Below are 22,911 nucleotides of genomic sequence, written 5' to 3' on the forward strand. Positions count from 1 at the left end.
GCACTAGAAACTCAAAACACCAAGGAGAGATATGCTAATGTTAATGTGAAATGTGAATCCAAGGAAAGCTAATAGCAAAATAGAACAGTATTACTTGAAGAAAAAATGTGGCTCTTTGATGTATAACCTCAATAGATAACTGAATATAAGTATTTTTTATAAGAAACACACATTTTTATGTCAGTTTTAAAACACTGTATACTTATTCCTGTTATTCTAGGAAGCAAAATATAAATCCAAAGCTTAAAGAAGAAAAAAAAATCTATTTTTTTTGTGTACGTGTGCCAGAGATTAAAACTAAGGCTTCTATACACACTAGCCAACTGCTCGACCACTGACCCACAACCCCCAGCTGAGAAACATTTTTACAACAGACTGAAAATAACATATTTAACAGAATTTACTTCCTTATATTTTTCTTTCTTTTTTCTTTGGAGGTACTGGGGCTTGAACTCAGGGCCTCATGCTTGCTAGGCAGATGCTCTACCACTTGAGCCACTCCACCAGCCCTTACTTTGTTGTGTATTTTTGGAATAGGGTCTTGTGAACTATTTGCCCAGGCTGATCCTCTTAATCACTTCCTCTAAAGTACCTAGAATTATAGGTATGAGCCGCTGGCACCTAGCTCTTATGTATTTTGTGTGTGTGTCTCTGTGTTTTTTTTTTTTTTTTTTTTGCTGTGGGGGAGGGTGAAATCAGGACCTTGTGAGGTTAGTATTCTAACAAGCCACTTGGCCTGTCTTTCTCGTTTTTTTCTTTTTCTTTTCTTTTGGTACTGGGGCTTAAACTCAGGGCCTACACCTTGAGCCACTCCACTAGCCCTTTTTTGTGTTGGGTTTTTTTGAGATAGGGTCTATTCCCGGCTGGCTTCCAACCTCAATCTTCCTGATCTTACCTCCTGAGTAGCTAGGATTGCAAATGTGAGCCACTGGCACCTGGTTTTTCTGTTTAAGAGGTTGCCTGGGGCTATAAAAGGTGATTTTTTTTTTTTTTTTTTTTTGTGCTACTGGGGTTTGAAATTATCCTCTCACTTGTGAGGTAGGTGCTCTACTACTTGAGCCACTCTCACAGCTCTGTTTTTGTGTTGATTATTCTTGAGATAAGGTCTCACAAAATGTTTGCCCAGGCTGGCTTGGAATTAAGATCTTCCTGATTCATGCCTCCTGAGTAGCTAGAATTACATGCACGAGACACAGGCACCTGGCAAAAGGTGAAATTTTCAAGTAGGAATAAAACCTGCTTTAAAGATTGAAATGAATGTGTATTATCTCAGAAGATTTATGATTAAAGCTTATAATAGCTAATGATAGAGAATTTGAGCTATAATGAATAAAATTAATTTAAATTGGCTTTAAATAGTTGTATTTATTTAATTAGTGCTGCTCTCCTAACCAGGTGTAAAAATTTAGACAGGACAACTGTGGAAACAGCCATCAATCAGGCAAGCTGGGATGACTATTCATTTTCACACTCACAAGATTGCTTTACTCAGATTTAAGTGTCCCCCCTTTTCCTCCCACCACCAAGTACTGGGCTTTGAACTTAGGGCTGGTGGTACTTCTTTTTTTTTTTTTTCTTTTGGTGGTACTAGGGTTTAAACTCAGGGCCTCATGCTTGCTAGGCAGGCCCTCTACACTGGAGCCACTCCACCAGCAGGGCTCATATTTCTCAAGGAACACACTCTACCACTTGAACCATGTATCCAGACCTTTTATGCTTTGGTTACGTTTTGGTTAGGGTCTTGTGTTTTTGCTGAAAGCTGGCCTTTGTGACCCTCTTACCTATGGCTTCCCCAGTAGCCAGGATTACAACTGTGAGCCACTGTGCCCAGTCTCAGATTTAAGCATCTTAAATAAGAGAAGCTTTTAAAATAACGGTGCAAATTTCTAAAGATGAATTGCATATGGTCAAAACCAAAAAGGAGTATCAGCCAAAATATATGTGAGGAGGGGAAGTAACACAGTGGTAGAACACTTGCCTAGTACATGCAAGGCCCTGAGTGCTACACCAAGATCCTCAGTGTGTGCGTGCACATGCACTGTTTGTGTATCCTATTTGAACAGCAAAATTATCAGTTAAATGTGACTCTGAAAATAAAAGTGTAAACAATGTCAATTATCTAAAATTCACTACCTGCAGGCAGGTATGGGTGGCACATGCCTGTGACCCCAGCATCTGAGTCTGAGGCAGAATGGTCACAGTTTTGAGGACAGTCTGGGCTACAGAGTGAGACCCTGTCTCAAAAACACAAAACAAAATATCTCTAGCTACAAGTTTAAGGTTAGGCCAAATCTGCTAAAGTAATAAAAGACAGGTTGAGAATTTAGGCCTCTCAAATAATTTTTAAAATAATAAGTCAGAACATCTAGGGCTTCATTTATTCTGCATTAATTATTAAATACTTTGGGCTAGATATAGCCCCATCATGCTAGGCAGGAGCTCTATCATTCAGCTACATTCCCTGCCCAGTTCCACATATCTTAAGTCCAAAAAAGCATGATCATTTTATGTTTCATGTTTAAATATTTTACATTCCAAATAAATGATTTAAAACTACAATTACCCACCTAATCACATAAATATGTCTCAAACCATGACAACTAGTACATTACTTAAGAGAATGCCAAGATTGGTCACTTCAATTATCCACTGAAATCTGCATAATGGAACACTGAAATCACCAACCAATAGCAATTAACAGCCTGCTGGATCGTACCCACACTAGGACAAACCTTTCTTCTACTACTACAATGGTGAGATTTTAAAAAATGGACAACCTATTAAAAACATACTAAAAATAACTTTATTGTATGCATGCTTCCAATGTTCAGATGATCAACTGCATCTTCAAATTGGCCACTACCTAGTTCAAGTTAACAAATTATACACAAATTTATAAAAATTAGAAAGGCAATTTAATTGTATTAATAGTAGGAAATATAATTTGGCAAAGATTTTAGCTGCCAAACAAGAACTTTAAACAACTATATTCCCTTAATAGGTATAGCCAAAAACTTCCTCAATGGAACCCCAGTAGCACAACAACTAAGAGATAGCATAGATAAATGGGACTTCATAAAACTAAAAAGCTTCTGCTCAACAAAAGAAATGGTCTCTAAACTGAAGAGAACACCCACAGAGTAAGAGAAAATATTTGCCAGCTACACATCAGACAAAGGACTGATAACCAGAATATATAGGGAACTTAAAAAACTAAATTCTCCCAAAACTAATGAACCAATAAAGAAATGGACAAGTGAACTAAACAGAACTTTCTCAAAAGAAGAAATTCAAATGGCCAAAAAACACATGAAAAAATGCTCACCATCTCTAGCAATAAAGGAAATGCAAATTAAAACCACACTAAGATTCCACCTCGCCCCTGTTAGAATAGCCATCATTAGCAACACCGCCAACAACAGGTGTTGGCGAGCATATGGGGAAAAAGGAACCCTCCTACACTGCTGGTGGGAATGTAAACTAGTACAACCACCTCTGGAAAAAAATTTGGAGGCTACTTAAAAAGCTAAACATTGATCTACCATATGATCCAGCAATACCACTCTTGGGGATATACCCAAAAGACTGTGACACTGGTTACTCCAGAGGCACCTGCACACCCATGTTTATTGTGGCACTATTCACAAATAGCCAAGTTATGGAAACAGCCAAGATGCCCCACTACTGACGAATGGATTAAGAAAATGTGGTATCTATACACAATGGAATTTTATGCAGCCATGAAGAAGAATGAAATGTTATCATTCGCTGGTAAATGGATGGAATTGGAGAACATCATTCTGAGTGAGGTTAACCTGGCCCAAAAGACCAAAACTCGTATGTTCTCCCTCATATGCGGACATTAGATCAAGGGCAAACACAAGAAGGGGACTGGACTTTGATCACATGATAAATCGAGAGCATACAAGGGAGGTATGAATATAGGTAAGACACCCAAAAAACTAGATAGCATTTGTTGTCCTCAACACAGAAAAACTAAAGCAGATACTTTAAAGCAACTGAGGCCAATAGGAGAAGGGGACCAGGAACTAGAGAACAGGTTAGCTCCAGAACAATTAATTTAGAAGGTAACACACATGCATGGGAAATCAATGCGAGTCAACTCCCCGTATAGCTATCCTTATCTCAACTGGCAAAAACACTTGGTCCTTCCTATTATTGCTTATACTCTCTCTTCAACAAAATTAGAGATAAGGGCAAAATAGTTTCTGCCGGGTAGTGAGGGGGTAGCGGGGGAAGAAGGAGGGGGAAGGGGGGAAGAAATGACCCAAACATTGTATGCACATTTGAATAAAATAAAAATTACAAACAAAAAAATTATATTCCTGTAGAACAAGAGATCCATAAAGTCCAGTTAACTTGTCACACTGAAATCCAGAATTTACAAATTTTACTGAAATAAAGAAAATTTTGTGGAATTAAGGAATGATCATACCCCAAGGAAGACAGCTACAATAGTAGCCTTTGCAATTCTCATAACTTCTTTTTTCCTATAATTCAGTTAAATAAAATATGTATGTTCATATATATATATATATATATATATATATATATTATGGTGTGAAGGACGCAACTGTGAACTAAACAATATTTATGACCCTGGTACATCATAGTCCAGTTGGGGTAAAACAGACACGTAAATGTATCTTAAGAAACACAACGTGCAAGACCGTATCTCGAAAATCCTAACACAAAAAAGGGCTGGTGGAGCAGCTCACAGTGTAGCTTATTGTGGAGATTTTCAAGGCTTAGCTGTATGATTTTATTTTCAAAGTAGCAACAGTAATCTTTATATATATCAATTCAATCAAAATGGTTATCTTTTTATTTGCATGGCTATTCTAATTATATTAACATTGCCAGACATCTACAGGATGCTCACTCTGTAATATTTGATTTTTTTTCAGACAGTCAAAAATCCAATGGGGCCAAAGTTAATGACTAAGCAAAATGACATACTTTTTTTTTTTTTTTTTGTGGTACTGGAGTTTGAATCCAGGGCTTGGTGCTTGCTAGGCAGGCACTCTACTGCTTAAGCCAAGCCTCCAGTGTGAGTGGTAAACCTTTTAAGAATGAAAATATGGTGCCTGCCTAGCAAGCATGAGGCCCTGAGTTCAAATCCCAGTGCTGAAAAAAAAAAAAGAATGAAAATATGGTAACTGCTGTAAAGTTCTAAAATGTTTTTATTATGGTTTGTAAATGTCTCAGAAGAAAATTTCTCAAAGGGTAAAATCTCTTCTGAAGTGATAGCTGCAGAGTCTACAATTCAAATATTGTCTTCCATGGTGATAAAATTCAAAATGGATACTTCCAAGAAATCCTATGATACATGTTTAAAAAAAACTGTGACTCTTATTTCAACTGTCATATTTTTAAAAATCTTGCTTTTACTCTTAGCAAAAATATCACGTAATAAAAAATATTTTCTAAACAGGTATTCCTTATGTCTCGCTATCTTAAACACAGAAAACCTTCAACATAATAAAAAAAGCTATTCTATTTGAACAGAATTCCTGAGATAAACTTTCTCTAGTAAAATTCATAAACTGTTTTATGTGATGGCTATTCTTCCCTCATTATTACCCTACATCCTCTCCCCCCTACCCCCCCAAAAAAAGCCTAAGTTAGTTTCTATTTCTCTTTGAATTGCATAGAAGAAACTTACTTTTAACAAAGTGTAAAGTGACTAAGATTTTCTTTCCTTTACTTATTATAGCTCTTCAGAGACAAGAGGGAAATCCTTATTAATCCCTTCCTGCTTCAGGGAAATAGCATTAATCCCAGAGTTACGAACATCTTTGGAAAAGCACACAGGGTGGCTGTAAAAGGGAAGCCCGTGTCAGGAATATTAAACTGTGTGAATGTATTTTAAAATCTACTTATAGGGCTGGAGGTGTGGCAAGTTGTAGAGCACCTGCCTTACTAGCACGAGTTCAAATCCAGTCTCACCAAAATAACAAAACATACTTATACTCTACAACATATCCCATATATGATTTTATTCATTATTTATTTTGAAAATCTAGCTATAACTAGATGTTTTTCCATTATTTACAATGAAATCAATTTAACTACAACAAGCAAAGTTGGGATTTGATCCTGAACTAAATGTATATGTTCTGAAGTTAAAATCTCTATTTCTGATAATAAAAAAAGAAAACTCTTCTACTTGATTTGTGATCAAATATTTGATCACATATTTAACAACTGATTTCATTTGTATCACTTTTTTTTTGCTTTCCTAACAAAATGCAAACAATGCCACAATGATTATGCTAAGATATATTAAAACCCTAACCCACCATGTCCATTCTCATAGAAGATCTAACTATGGTACAATGGACTTGGTGGCACAAGACTATAGTTAGCTTGTGTCAAGAAAATAAACATTCAGAAGAGAAACATTAGATTAAGAAGAGGAAAAAACTGTTGCACTACTATTTAGTTTTGAGACTCTGGGCAATCACAAGATTTCTCTGATCACTACAATCTTCTACTGCCTCATCTATGCAATGATGAAGTACATGAATGGCTTTAATTAAAGAAAATGCTGTTTCCAACTTTAAGTCATTTTTAATTTCATAAATACTCAGAGCTTCCCTAAACAAGACTATGAAAATTCAACCCATTTGTATTAGTTTTTCCTTGGTACCTCTCTTAAATACTCTGGTGTACAGTGAGCACCTTTCTCTAATCTCCTACAGCGTTATATCCATGCCACTCATCTGACACTTACTGACCAGAGTCTTATATTTAAGAGGTTTCCTTTGTATCAGGTTTGTCCCACTGGCCTAAATAGATCCAATACAGTTATAATTAAAGAACCATGTATATGCTTAACTGCTTCTTCTTCTTCGTTTTTTTTTTTTAAAGCAACTAAGTACTGTATAGGAAAATAAAACATAAAACTGAATTAAAACGAAAATGATGCAATTCAGCTATTCAGTATCAAAGTTGCAAAAGACACAGGACTCAAAGGGATTTCCTTTTCTAATGCAAATTTGACCTAGAAACCTAAATAATTTGATCCTTTTCATTAGTGGGTTTCCAAACAACAGGAGCAAATGATTAAGTGAAGATACAATAATAAATGTAAAGGAAAATACTTTAATACCTATTTGTTTCATATCAATATCATTTTATCTTCAAGGTAGGAGACATATATTAGAGTCAATAGACAACCACCGATGGAACCGTCAAAGGAAACTTTATACCCTTTCTTGACTAAATTAAACCAATGGGTTTTTTTATTTCAACAATTTTGCCTGAAAACAAGACTTTATTCACATGTCATCATTTAATTTGCTAAACCCTAAATGCTAAACTAAACACTACAAATAAAGAAACATATAAACTAAATATACTTACCAAGAACAATATACACTTGCAGTTTGGAGCTGCTGGGTAAGGTAAGTCGTACAAAGAACAAATGCTGTGTTATCCTGACCCTCAGATTCCAGATTACAAATGATGTCTAGTACTTCCTTGCAGTCGACCTTTGCAATCTATCAAAAATGAGATGACTAAGTTAAAAAGAAATTGGTGACTTTTCCTGTAAACTTTGTTATGTAACATGAAACTTCTTTATAACATTTTCTGCTTTTAATAGTTGACAAGATTTAGAAGTATGTAATTTTCTTGTATTGACTATGGCTGAGCTTTGTGGCATGAATATTTCATATACAAAATTATTAAAATGAGAAGGGAATAGATGTTTATAAAGAAGTTCTACTACATTCTTAATACAGATAAAAACATTTTTTAAAAAATTACTCATGAACATTGCTACCAATAAGTCAAATTTTGCATAGGAAGCTTAGATTATCTCCATGTGTAACACCATCTTATTTTTTTCTTCAGTATTAGGGATTGAACCCAGGGCCTCATGTATACTTGCAAACATTCTACCACTGAGTCTATATTCCCAGCCTCCATGCCCTGTCTCCCCCCCAACACACACTTTTCCAAAATTTTTTGAGTTTGGGACTCACTAAGTTGCCCAGGCAGGCCTACAACTTGCACTTCTGTCTAGCTTTCTGAGTCACCACCATTCCCTGTTTTTTTCCTTTCTTTTTCTTTTCATTTCCCCCAATTTTGTTGAGGTCAACCTAATTTAAGATAAACTACATGGTTTACCTCTTACTTTTAGTAGGGCTAAAGAAGGCCAGTTCAGAACTGTTTTAAATACAAATGCTATACTAACATTTTTTTTCATAGGATTATGGAAAAATAGTGTATAAATGGGTTTTTGTTTTCAAGATGGGGTCTTATTATGTTGCTCAAGCTGATCTTGAATGCCTATGATTCATCCAAGTGATTCTCTCATCTCAGACTCTCCATAGGCATGGGTGTTACCACACCTGCTTTATGAGTTTTTAAAAATTAAAAGCCTCTTTAAAAACACATCATTTTCATTTACACATTTAAAGAAATATTTTTAATAACTGGGAAAAACCAGACAAATTTTCTGCTGCAAATTTTCTTTTTCTATGCTAGACAAAAAAAAAAAAAAAAAAAGTATAAAACAGGTCAATTGAACCTTTAAAAGATTCTTTCTCATTTATCACTTCTGCCTTAAAATGTAAAGAACACAGTATTTCATGACACTGTTGGCATTACAAATTATTGATTACCCCGGGCACTAAATGTATAAAACAGGGATAATCTCAGGACAAATATGTTATATTATCATGGCAAATGTGATAAACAGTTCAACTTCTCCAGAGTGATCTCTAGGTCCAGGAAGAGGTTCAGAGTCTCTAAATTTAGTCATATTCTCACATGTGTGCAGAAAAGCTTCCTTCAAAAAAAGCTACCCAGGAGCCAGTGGCTCACACCTGTATCCTAGCTCCTTGGGAGGCTGAGATTTCGAAGATCATGGTTCGAGGCCAGCCTAAGCAAATACTTTGTGAGACTCTATCTTGAAAAAAAACCCATCACCAAAAAGGGCTGGTAGAGTGGCTCAAGCAGTAAGAGTGTCTGCATAGCAAGCAGGAGGCTGTGTTTAAACCCCAGAGCCTGTCCACCGCCCGCCACCCCCAAAGAAAACAAGACTCAGCTAAAAAGTCATTTTCTCATAAAATCCTTTCTAACTTCTAAGACCACATCATTTGGATCCCTACCAAACACTCAAATTCCTCCTTTGTAGCATTCACCAAAATTCGAATTTTTTTCTTTTTCTTTTTTTTGAGATAGGGTCTCATTTTGTTATCCAGGCTGAACACATTGATCTTTCTGCCTCAGCCTCCCAAGTGCTGGGATTACACGTATCCTCTATCATGCCCAGTTTCCACCATTGCATCAATCATTAGTTAGCACCTGTCCTGTCTCTTCTGCTAGAATATAAAACCCACCAAGTCAAGGGTTAAGTACATTCTTCTCCAAATCTCAGCATCCATCACAGTGTCTGTATCATAGAAAATACTCAGTAAACAGGTGTTTGATGAATGGAATAAATGAATCAAATCTAATCAGGGTAAGAAATTCATGTTTACAAAGTAAATCTTATACAATTCTGTGCTTCCAAATCTTTTCAGAGACAATGCAATGACAGTATAATGTTTAAGACCACAGTATCAGAGCCAGATTTGAAGCAGCTGAGTAAAGTGGATTGTCCAAAATCTTACTGTGTAGATTCTATTTCCAGTTCTATAAGTAGTAGATATGTAACTCTGGAGAGGATACACGACTTTCCTGTGCCAGTTTCCTCATCCATAAAAGGGGAATAATAATGTTTTTAAAGGCATTGGCAAATAGGGAGCAAATTATACATGCCTCTGCAAATCTCGGCTCAAATAAGTTGTTTTATCTTACTATCTCATTTTTGGTCATATTTCAAGTTGACAAATCTGTAAGATTGGAAAGGCAGTCAATATTATTTCTACTTGACCAAAAAAAATGAACCTTAGCTGGGTGTAGTGGCATATGCCTTAATCCTAGCACTTTGCAGACCAAAGCAAGAGCATCACAAGTGTAAGGTCAGCTTGGGCTTCATAAGAACCTAAGAAGACCCTACTCCACCTCCCCGCCCCCGCCAAAAAAAGGAAGAACCTAAGAAGAAACTGCTCTTTGCTTCAAGTCAACTATGACAAATAACCAGAAGTAGCAGTAAACAAAATGAAAAGCACTGTCATCTTATCTCCGTACATGTTAAAAAAGTACATTTCAGAAAGACGTGTTCATCTTTTAGAAACAATGTGGTAAGAAAAAAGGAACAATGTGAATTTAGAAATAGTTATTTACAGTGAAAATTCATTAAACTCATGGGAGAGGAGGAAATGACATGAAGAATCTGAACTACTATTTCCACTTATTAACAATACAGATGAAACGGGCCTAACAACTACTGTACAGTAGAACTTAACAGGTCCCTTTTTCCTCTACCCAGGTTCCCCAGCTTTTATTTTATTTTTTGTGGCACTGGGGTTTGAACTTAGGGCCTCGTGTCTGCTAGGCAGGCATTCTACTACTTGAGCCATTCCACAGCCCTGTTTTGTGTTGGGTATTTGTGAGAGAGGGGCTCCTGAACTATTTGCCCAGGCTGGCTTCGAACTATGATCTTCCTGATCTTGGCCTTCTGAGTAGCTAGGATTACAAGTGTGAGCCACCTGAGCCTGGCTTCCCCAGCTTTTCTTGTCTTTCAAGGTCTAGCTGAAAATTATTTTTCACTTAAGAAGTCTTCGTTCACAGACGAACATCCAGTATTCGCTTGCCCTGCTCTGAATTGAAAGCAACATGTCAACATTTAACCTTCTGATTTACACTGACCATTTCCTTTTTATTATTTTACAAAGTTACATGTTTTTACTTTGTGGCTATCTAACTAGACTATAAATTCTTTGAGGATAAGAGCATAGCAATATTACTAATATTCAAAATCTTCTGTGCATAAAATCTCTAAGAAAGGGAATAGCACTGTTATAATGAACACGCCTGGGAAAACAGTGTTATTTACGAATACTTGCACTGTATTAAGTACTGGGAATATAAATCAATTTGTTTTCTGACATCACAGATATTATTTTATTTATTTATTTTTACAGGTTCTGGAGTTTGAGCTCAGAGTTTTGTACTTGCTAAGCAGGCTTTCTACCACTTGAGCCACTCTCCCAGCCCTTTTTTGCTTTGGTTATTTTTGAGATAGAGTCTTGCATTTATGCTATGCTAGTTTGGACTACAATCCTATTTATGCTTCCTGCCTATCTGGGATGAATGGCATGTACCACCAGGCCCAGCTTTTACTGACTGAGATGAGGTGTCACGAACTTTTTGACAGGGCTGGTCACAACTGTGATTCTCCTGATCTCTGCCTCCTGAGTAGCTGGGATTACAGCCATGAGCCACTGCACACAGCTGGAAGGTAGAATTTTGATAGGGATAGGATTTTAGATCAAGTCAGGGAGTACTACCTTTTTAACAATATTAAATCTTCCGATCCACGAACATGGGATGTCATAGCACTTTTCTTTTTCACTACTGGAGATTGAACATGGCACTGTGCATGTTGCCAGACAAGTGCTCTATCACTGAGTTACACCACCAGCTCCATTTATTTAGCTGTTAAATCTTTCAACTATACTTTACAGCCTTTAGTGTACAAATCTAATGTAATTTAAAAAAAAAAAACTTATTCCAAGCCAGGCATAGTGGTACAGTTTGTCATCCTAGTACTCCAGAGGCCAAGGTAGGGCTGGAGGTTGGCTCAAGCTGGAGAGCATCTGCCTTGCAAGTGCAAAGCCCTGAGTTCAAACCCCAGTACCACAAAAAAAAAAAGTTTGAAAAAAATAAAATGCAGAAAGCATGATTGGAAGTAAGAATTCTCAGTATACATTTTATTGTTTTAAATATTAAAACATATGGGTACATTTTCTTTTTATGCGTGCTGGACGCAGGTGATTTACTCTCTTGTCTCAAGTGCTGATGACTAAAACCTTTTCTTTTTGGCAGTGCTGTGGCTTCAACTCGGCACTACACTTGGTAGGTGGGTGCACTCTGTCTCTTGAGCTATGCCTCCAGCCCATTTTGCTCTGGTTATTTTGGAGATGGACTCTCTTTGTCCAGGCTGGCTGGACTATGATCCTCCTAATTTAAGCTGCCAACTATTGCTAGAATGACAGGCACATGCCACAACACCCTTTTTTATGTTTAGATAGGGACTCAAACTTTTTTTTTTTCCTCTGGGCTGGCCTAGAAAATGCAATTCTCCTGATCTCTTCCTCTGTCTTATTCATCTTTGTATTCCCAGGGCCTAGCAGAGTCCTTCAATGAACATACATTTAAATAATTGGAAGGCATTTCCTCAACTTCTTTATAGCCTTTCTACCACTGTGTATTTCTAGAATATACATTTCATGCCCCAAAATTATCGTAAGGATAAACTAAAAGTTTATTAAGACTGTGTGTGTGTCGGGGGGTGTGTGTGTGTGGGGGGGGTGGGGAACGACACTTGTAGCTCAAGTGGAAGAGCACCTGCCTAGCAAACGCAAGGTCTTGAGTTCAAATCCCAGTACCATTCACACACACATATATAGATTATAATTTTAAATTTATACATTTTCTAACTAGTCCTTATTCAGGACTCTTTTTGTTTGTTTGTTGGTACTGGGGTTTGAACTCAGGGCCTTACACTTGCTAGGCAGGTGCTCTACCACCTGAGCCACCCCACCAACCCTTTTTGTATTGGGTATTTGTGAGATAGGGTCTTGTGAACCATTTGCTGAGACTGGCTTAGAACCATGATCCTCCTGATCTCTGCTTCCCAAATAGTGAGGATTACAGGTGTGAGCTACCAGCCCCAGCTTCAGGCTTCATTTTAATCTCGATTCTTATTTAAGCTACCTGGAATTTCTATGCTCTTGTTTACTTTTTCTTATACTCCCAAACCACATTCCCACTGGTCCTGTTTAAATGTATTTGCTGTTTATCATTTGTACCTAGCAACCGTATCAATTCCCAACAGTGTTAAACTGGTGAGTAAATTAGATACTGTTTGTCTTTTCCTTTCTGGATCAAGAGAGTAAGTTAAGTTTCTGCTATTAAACACTGAAGATGCAGCTCATTTAGGGATCAACAATGAAATGGACCCCAACTTTGTCTAAAAACTGATAGAACTTTTCTTTAAAATAATAGAAGCACTTCATGTTTAAAACATCATCCTTCCTTTTGTATGTGGAAATCTTGATCACTGCAAAAACTTCTCCTTTCAGTAACGAAAAACATAGGAAACAGTCACTTGGTCCTTATAACTTTCAATAAAATTATTTCACATGTAAAATTAATAGCAATTCCATTCATTCAATTCTATATAAATTAAGTATTACAACTTAAAACTCCAGGGCTCCAAGGTATTCATTCTGCTTTCTAGACCTACCATATTTCTAAAAGGTCTACCTCTTTATGCACTGGGTTCAGAATTTTGGCTTTCATATGACCCAGTCAATTAATTTTAATTGTATGTGTCTGGCAAAACGGTCCCCAACAGAGGCTTCTCATTACACATACCTATTACTAAGATACCCACAGGTGCCACCTTACAAAGAACTGTTATCCCCTACTGTTGCTCAAGTTAATTTAACTCTTCTCAATCAGCTAAAGTAGATGACAAATGTTTAATTATGGCACCTAGAACATATGTGGATTTTAAACTCCAGTTGATGAACATCTAGTGATTCATTAGTACTTTTCCAAAGCAAAGTAAATATTCTCTTTAATTCTGCTGTCGACTGCAAAAGAAAACATCACTAGATAAGAAACTAATTATGATACAAGTACGTCTTTTAAAATAGTTTAGGTGTGCTCATTTTTTTTGCACTAATGAATTTAACAAGTTAATACAAATCATAAATATTTTAAACACACCTGTACGTATGTATAAATATGAACGGAATGATATACTGCCGAGATTGTCCCAATCAAAATATAGCTCTAATGCTTGCCTAGCATTAATGAGGCCATGAGGTTAATCCCAAGCATTGAAAAGTTTAAGGGTGGGGGGAGATAAAGAAAAAACAAAACAAAACACTGCTCATCACTCTCTATCTAATGGAAATAAACTGTACAGTGGAATGATGGCTGGCCAAGGAGCCAGGTGACCTGCATTTTGAGCCTGAGTTTGGACTCTATAATTAGCTTAATTCACATAGGGCTATGGAACATTACCATCTTGGCTCCAATTTCATCACTGGTAGAACTGGTAGAACACATGGAGGACTAACTGATATCATGGAAACTGACATTTAATGGTTATAACAGACTAAAAAATATGATTCTTGTAGAGCAAGGACTTGGCAAACATTTTTGAAAAGGGGCAGACAAAATAATTTCAACTTTTACCAGACAATCTCTGCTACAAATACTGTACCACTTAGCCCAAAAGCAACCAGATGATAAACAGAGAAGCCTGATTCTGTCCTAACAAAATTTTATTTCAAAAACAGGTACAGTCAAGAGTGGTGATACACTCCTATAAAAATCAAGAGTTTGAGGCCAGTCTAGGCTACACAAGAGGGTTCAAGGCCAGCCTGAGGTATGTATTGAAACCCCGTCCCCAAAACAGGTACAGCCACAACTGCATAGTGGTATTTCACCAACCAGATTGCATACTGACAGCACATACCATACAACTTAGGGTATACCATCTAGATATGTGTTTATACACCACGACGTTGACACAAAGATGAAATTCCCTAATGATGCATTTCTCACAACACATCCCCATGGTTAAGCAATACATGACTGCTTAGCCATTGGTGGATTTTGGCTTGTAGTCCATAGTCAATCAACTTAACTGTATAGTAAAAACAAATCCCATTTCCTAAAACATTTTCCTACAAATTCAATAGATTTGTTGAAGGAATTTAAATAACTTCAGGAAAAATCCTATTTTTTATTTTTAATTTCATGTGTGTGAATGTATTGGAGTGCTGGAAATTAAACCCAGGACCTCACACACTTCAGAAAAGCACTCTACCCTAGTACAAAAACAGACATGAAGACCAGTGGAACAGAATAGAGAACCCAGATATGAAGCCACACAACTATAACCAACTTGTCTTTGACAAAGGAGCTAAAAATATATGATGGAGAAACAGCAGCCTCTTCAACAAAAACTGCTGGGAAAACTGGTTAGCAGTCTGTAAAAAACTGAAACTAGATCCATGTATATCACCCTATACCAATATTAACTCAAAATGGATCAAGGATCTTAATATCAGACCCCAAACTCTAAAGTTGATACAGGAAAGAGTAGGAAATACTCTGGAGTTAATAGGTATAGGTAAGAACTTTCTCAACGGAACCCCAGTAGCACAACAACTAAGAGATAGCATAGATAAATGGGACTTCATAAAACTAAAAAGCTTCTGCTCAACAAAAGAAATGGTCTCTAAACTGAAGAGAACACCCACAGAGTAAGAGAAAATATTTGCCAGCTACACATCAGACAAAGGACTGATAACCAGAATATATAGGGAACTTAAAAAACTAAATTCTCCCAAAACTAATGAACCAATAAAGAAATGGACAAGTGAACTAAACAGAACTTTCTCAAAAGAAGAAATTCAAATGGCCAAAAAACACATGAAAAAATGCTCACCATCTCTAGCAATAAAGGAAATGCAAATTAAAACCACACTAAGATTCCACCTCACCCCTGTTAGAATAGCCATCATTAGCAACACCACCAACAACAGGTGTTGGCGAGCATATGGGGAAAAAGGAACCCTCCTACACTGCTGGTGGGAATGTAAACTAGTACAACCACTCTGGAAAAAAATTTGGAGGCTACTTAAAAAGCTAAACATTGATCTACCATTTGATCCAGCAATACCACTCTTGGGGATATACCCAAAAGACTGTGACACAGGTTACTCCAGAGGCACCTGCACACCCATGTTTATTGCGGCACTATTCACAAATAGCCAAGTTATGGAAACAGCCAAGATGCCCCACTACTGACGAATGGATTAAGAAAATGTGGTATCTATACACAATGGAATTTTATGCAGCCATGAAGAAGAATGAAATGTTATCATTCGCTGGTAAATGGATGGAATTGGAGAACATCATTCTGAGTGAGGTTAACCTGGCCCAAAAGACCAAAACTCGTATGTTCTCCCTCATATGAGGACATTAGATCAAGGGCAAACACAAGAAGGGGACTGGACTTTGATCACATGATAAATCGAGAGCACACAAGGGAGGTATGAAGATAGGTAAGACACCCAAAAAACTAGATAGCATTTGTTGCCCTCAACACAGAGAAACTAAAGCAGATACTTTAAAGCAACGGAGGCCAATAGGAGAAGGGGACCAGGAACTAGAGAAAAGGTTAGATCAAAAAGAATTAACCTAGAAGGTAACACACATGCATGGGAAATCAATGCGAGTCAACTCCCTGTATAGCTATCCTTATCTCAACTGGCAAAAACACTTGTTCCTTACTATTATTGCTTATACTCTCTCTTCAAAATTAGAGATAAGGGCAAAATAGTTTCTGCCGGGTATGGAGGGGGTTGGGGAGAGAGGGAGGAGGCGGTGTGGGTGGTAAGGAAGGGGGTGGGTGGAGCGGGAAAAATGACCCAAGCATTGTATGCAAATATGAATAACAAAAAAATAAAAATTTAAAAAAGAAAAAAAAGAAAGAAAAGCACTCTACCATTGAGCTACAATTAGCACCGTAGCACATATGAAGTCCTGGGTTAAATTCCCAGAACTGTAAACAACAGCAACAAAAAGAAACAATAAAAAACCAACCTCCACAAGGCTGATTATCTCCCCATGCCTTCCCTGTCCCTCCACCCCTCTTCGCCATACTAGTCAGTAGCAGAGCATCAACCATTACCATTCTCCCAGTCCCCCAGCCTTATGAGCCTTTTGAGGTCATCTTTGTACATTATCCTTTTTTTAACCTGTCAGCAAGTCCTATCCTTTTTTACAACCTCTCTTGTCCTAAACCTAATGTTCCTTCTAATTTTCCTAAAACAATACTTCAGCTACCACATCACTTCCTACCTTCAAAATTGTCCTGATTTTGACTGCATCAAATCTAAGCACTAATGCACTAGATTCTGAGGTCCTCTTTTCCCCCACCTAACAGATCCTTGCTTCTCATAAAATCGTAACACTCTCTACCCCAAGCAAGGCAATCTCTAATGAGTCCCTGCAAAGTATGCATTAATTTCTGTGCCTTTACTACCATTTATCCCTAAAACACTCTTTTTTTCTTTTCCTTTTTTGGCGATACTGTGGTTTGAACTCAGGGCCTCACAATTGCTAGGCAGGTGCTCTACCACTTAAGACATTCCACCAGCCTTTTTGTGTTGCATATTTTCAAGATAGGGTCTCTCGAACTATTTGCATGGGCTGGCTTTGAACCACAATCCTCCTGGATCTCTGCCTCCCAAGTACCTTGGATTACAGGAGTGAGCCATGGTGCCCAACTAAACCACTCTTTCTATCCATCCAAATCCCTCCATTACTTCAAGGTCCAACTTAAGCATCAAATTTTCTATGAAGCCTTATACATGTCAGCCTATATGCTTATTCTCTGTCTTGATATTTCTACTACATATATACCAACATCATATAACTTAGTACTTATCTTCCTATAATTGTTTTTGGCAAACAAACTAGTTCATACACATTTCTGTATTTGCTAATGGCCTACGCAACAGTAGAAAGGAAATGGGTTTCAAATAAACAAAGGTTTAGAGATTAAAGGAAATGCTGATATAGGATGAGGAAGAATGAAATCCAAGTGTAGCATTTTTTTTTTGCTCCTTCTTTTGAATTCTTTTGGCATGTCTTAGGTACTGAGATATTACTACATCTTACTCTGATTAAGTTTCCCAAACACAAAATATTGCAACTGCTATTGGAGGTCAGGAGTCTTATCTCCTTTACCCTACTTGACATTCAAAAATAAATAAACAAATTAGCATACAGGCTTCTAGGCAAACCTTTATCAATGTTTTAAAATATATGGCTGAACTCACAGGAGGCCAATTATCTCTGTATGTACCACACTGCTTCTCTGTCTAAATCTATATTTTACCTCTGATCAGTCTTGATTGCTTCACCCTAGTTCTGTACCCTAGACCTGAAGAATTCTTGCTCTAGAATCTAAACAACTAAGGCCTGATGGAGTGGCTCAAGTGGTAAGAGCAGCTGCCTAGAATCTAAACAACTATTTGAGTACAATTCCTCAAAGGAGTACAGTCCTATATCCATAATGATCATTACAGTCCCTACCGGTCTATACTCTGTTATCACAAAAAGAAAAAACAACATGATAACAGGAGACTGGTAGTGTCAATGAGTTGGACCCTCTGTAGGAGATGTGTGAATATGAGATTAATATGTACAAAACCAAGAGACAGAATACCTTGTATTTAAATCCTGGGCCTGCCACTTGTGGATATTTAACTACAGGACAATTATATAATTTCTCCCACCCTCTGTTAATTGTTATAAAATTCATAAGATTATGCTGGGCGCAGATGGCTCATGCCTGTAATGTGGCTACTTAGGAGGCAGAGATCAGGAGGGTTGAGGTTCAAAGCCAACTCAGACAAATAGTTCATGAGACCCTATCTTGAAAAAAAACTCATCACACACAAAAAAAAAAAAAAAGGCTGGTGGAGTGGCTCAAAGTGTAAGCCCTGAGTTCAAGCCCCAGTACTCAAAAGAAAGACAAAAAAAAGATTATAAAGATTATATGCCAATATACTTAAGGCACATAGCATAATGCTTAGAACAGACAAGTGTTCAATGAATGTTTCCTGTAATTATTTTTAAAGTTGAAGTGAGAAGTCTAAAAAGATAGCACCAAGTTATTTCATCCTTTGATTTCTTTCTTTCTTTCTTTCTTTTTTTTTTTTTTTGGTGGTACTGAGGTTTGAACTCAGGGCTTCACACTTGCTAGGCAAGTGCTCCATGGTTTGAGCCATACCTCCAGCCTTTGATTTTCTATAACCAGAATGCCCAAGAAATAAGAACGTGTATTCATGAGGCCATGAGTCATAGCTTCAATCCCCATTTGTGGGCATGTTGCTGCCTACTTCATAGCCACCAACTAGTTGTTTCAGTTCTGCATTCTGCATCTAGGCTCCTTTCTAGGGCCACCTACCAGAAAAAAGATGGCCAGCACTTATAGTGTGTGAATCCCAGACTCTAGCTATTAATTATCCCACTTTAAGAATATGGAAATTAGAGCCAGGCACCTATAATTCTAGCTTCTCAGGCAGCAGAGCTCAAGATCGTGGTTCAAAGTAAGCCCTGGGCAAACAGTTCACCAGACCTAATCAGAGCAAAATGGACTAGAGGTGTGTCACAAATGAAAACATGAAGCCCTGAGTTCAAATCCTAGTCCCACTACAGAGAGAGGAGGAGAGGATAAAGGAAAGAATAATCTAAGAGGGTAGGAGAGTAGAGAAATATAGAATAATTGATATAAAGTGAAATTATTGGGATAGGTGTGGCTCAAGTGGTAGAGCACTTGCCTAGCAAGTGTGAGGCCCTGAATTCAAACCCCAGTAGAACCAATAAATAAATTATTTGACAGATTTTTCTCTATTTGGCCCCATGTGTACAGGTCAAATACAGAGCAGGTAGAGATTTAGGGTAGTCAAACAGGTATAATTAAGGAAGATACCAGCAGAGGAACTGAGAGTGTATGCCAGGAAGTGACAATAACTGACCATAGAAAAGTAGAGTAGGGAGGGAAGTGAGTACAGAAGGGTATGAGGCAGAATGGAAAAGGCAATAGGATCAATAGATCCTAGTTGATCCTGGTAGAGTCTATATAGTAAAGGGAATGAGCTGGAGGGAGAGAGACAGAGAAAGAGAGGAGGGAGGCAGGGAGGGAGGACTACAAGGCATAGAACCAGATCTTTGTGATTCCTACATTTAGGCAGAAACTTCAATGTAGCAATGAGAATATATGGGTCAGATCTGAATGGCAGGTGAGAAAATTAAAGGTAGATGATGAAATAAAGCTTAAACATTTCAAATTTTTCTTTGTATAAAACTTATTAGAGGAAAACAAATTCCAAATTTCCTAAGGAAAGTAATGTTTGAAAAAAGTATGTAATGTGATTGATAAAATAGTATTTAAAAATTTGACCATGTTGTTATTTTCCACAGTACTCACTTCAGCCACTTAATCATTGTTCAAAATATACTCAAAGGATTGAGTCCTACACTTGTCTGCTTACAGAGCAAACTTTATAAAGCTAAATATAAGTTATAATTAAGTATTATTCTCTTTAATTTATCCCTTGACACCACTATTAACAATTTCAGGGGCTAATGAAGTGGCTCAAGTGGTAAGGCCACCTATGTAGCAAGCATGAAGCCCTGAGTTCAAACCCCAATACCACACACACACACACACACACAAATACACACACACACACACAAAAACCTTCAGCATTTCCCAAACATAGTAAAATTATTACTGTAAGAAGAAAAAATAACTTTCGCCTTTAAAGATTTCACAGCAAACCTTCACCCAAACATGTAAACACTATTTGTATATTCTTTAATTACCTATTTCTCCAACCCACCTATAAAATATAACATTACATTCAATTTGTTGAACAGTTAAAGCAATACTTTTCAGTAACTTAAAAGATGGATCTTGCTTTTCATTCTGATGGATAAAAATAAATGATGCAACATTTATATAAATCTACTGAATTCAAAGTAAGCATGAATAATATGGTATCTAATTTACTCACCTCCTTAATCGCTTCTTCACTAGGGAGCATGGAACATAAACATGTGATATAAGCTTGCTGAAAAGATGACACATGTGCAATCTCCTTAGATTCTGCACATAGTTTTGACAAAGCAGTAGCCTGGGGGATGCAGTTAGATTTCAACAAATGTTTTATTCGCATTTGTAGGAAGGAAGGTCCTTCTTGTGCAATCAACTTATTGACTAGAAAAAAGAAAAAAGAAAAGAGTGATAACATACCACATAATATGTCAGACTTAAGACAAAGTTTCCTACCTGTTTGTTGCTGATTTGGTTTTAGGTTAATAAAAACTCAGGTGATAAAAATAAAAGTTTATTCTGATCTCATTACTCATCTAATAAAGATGAGGAAAATAAGTTTTTTAATGATTTCTACATTAATTAGTAATTTTATTCTGAATACCACACTTTTTAATAAAGCTACCAACATTGTACCAAAATTAGTTATGTGGACATCTCCTTTACTTTCTGATGAGACTAGTAAGAAATAGTGAAATGAACTATAAGCATAAATGCAAGAAAATGAAGCAAGTAACACACAATATTAACTACTATCAATTGAACATTTATGCAGTGCCAAGTTTTATGCCAAATGTTCTTATTTATTCTTCACACCACCACCAAGGCAAGTATTATTATCCCCAGTTTAAGATTAGGAAAATTAATATTCAGAGAAGTTAGGTAACTTGCCAAGGATTCCAAAGCCAGTGGTGCTGTATCCTCTAAACCAGGCATTTCTCAAAGTGTGTTCCACCGACCAAAAGACCTGAGAGATAGTCCTAGAAAAAAAAAGGATTCCTTGGTCAAATCTCTGAACAGTCCTGCAATGAAGAAAACTGTTCACTTTTATTTAACCCAGTGCTTCCCAAACTGATTTGACCAGAGAACCCTTTTACACATATTAATCAGTACCCAGTAAAACATGTTCCTGGTTTAGTACACACTTTGGAAAATGCTGTTCTGAGCAGTACTGACTAATAAGCACCTGAGCATGGAATGTGCAGTGCTCTGGACAAGTCCTCAATTTCTGAATAGCAAATAACAAATATATGGCATTATATAGTATTACTTAAAGAACAGAAGTTAGAACATGGGGTATCAACTGCTTTGGGTGGTTAATCTAAACTGGTGTTTCTCAGATCTGAAAATGCCTTCTGAACCAGCTGTGTGGGAGCTTATTAAAATGCAGATTCTGATTCATTAGGTTTGAGATGAGACCTTAAACTTTTTTAATTTTTAAAATTTTTAATTTTCAATTTTTTAAAAGTTTAAAAAAAATCTGTATTAGCCATAGTTTTTAAAATTATCTTTTTATAGTAGGTATCTTTCTTTCCTCCCTCCTGCCCTCTCCCTCACTTCTTCCCTCCTGCCCTCTCCCTCACTTCTTCCCTCCTGCCCTCACTCACAGACATCAAAGAGCACACAAAAAGGTGTACAGTTGAAAGTTGTCTGCCACCAAGCTGACTGTGGTAAGTAATAGACATAGGATTATATGCCTGTAATCCCAGCACTCAGGCTAAGGCAGGAGGATCATGCTGTCAGGACAACCTTGGCTACATAGTGAGACCCTGTCTCTTAAAAAAAAAAAAAAATTATCTCCCCTAGTTTTCCTCCCTGAGAAATAACTGCCCCAATTTTTTGTTTATCCTTCTAGAAATATCCTATAAGTACAACAAAAGTATCTCCTGCCCCACTTAATAGATCATAGAGGTCATTCTATTATCAGTACATTTGGAGCTACCTTAATACTTCTTAACTGAATCATATCTCATTGTATGGATGTACTATAATTCACTTCAACTTCCCCACTGGTGCACTCACAATTAATACTGCTGCAATTTACCACCCTGTCCATGTCATCATGAGTACATCAATAGAACAAATTCCTAAATTAAAGGTTTTATTTGTAGCATTAACTCACATCGCCAAACTGCTCTCCAGAAGTTATACTAATTCATACTCCCAAAACATATAAGTGCCTGCCTACATCCTAAGGCTCTTCAGAAAGTTCTAATTCTATAGCTCCAACTCTGGAAGTTTTGATTTATCAGGTGGCACCTGGATTTTGGTATGTGTTCTTTAAGGATTTTCAATTCTGTAGACATTCCATAATAAGCAGCCAAGGTCAAAAA

General features: G+C 37.0%; 1 protein-coding gene across 1 annotated transcript in view; it reads right to left on the reverse strand.

Moving 5' to 3' along the window:
• Rlf (RLF zinc finger) overlaps window positions 1–22,911 on the reverse strand; it is a 72,944-nt gene that overhangs the window by 9,167 nt on the left and 40,866 nt on the right. The window contains exons 5-6 of the mRNA XM_020171672.2: window positions 20,760–20,962; window positions 7,390–7,526 (exon numbers count right to left, since the gene is read on the reverse strand). Coding sequence (XP_020027261.2) covers window positions 7,390–7,526; window positions 20,760–20,962 — 340 coding nt within the window. The remainder of the gene's footprint in view (window positions 1–7,389; window positions 7,527–20,759; window positions 20,963–22,911) is intronic.

Source organism: Castor canadensis, chromosome 7 (assembly GCF_047511655.1).
Source record: "Castor canadensis chromosome 7, mCasCan1.hap1v2, whole genome shotgun sequence".
Taxonomy (NCBI): Eukaryota; Metazoa; Chordata; class Mammalia; order Rodentia; family Castoridae; genus Castor; species Castor canadensis.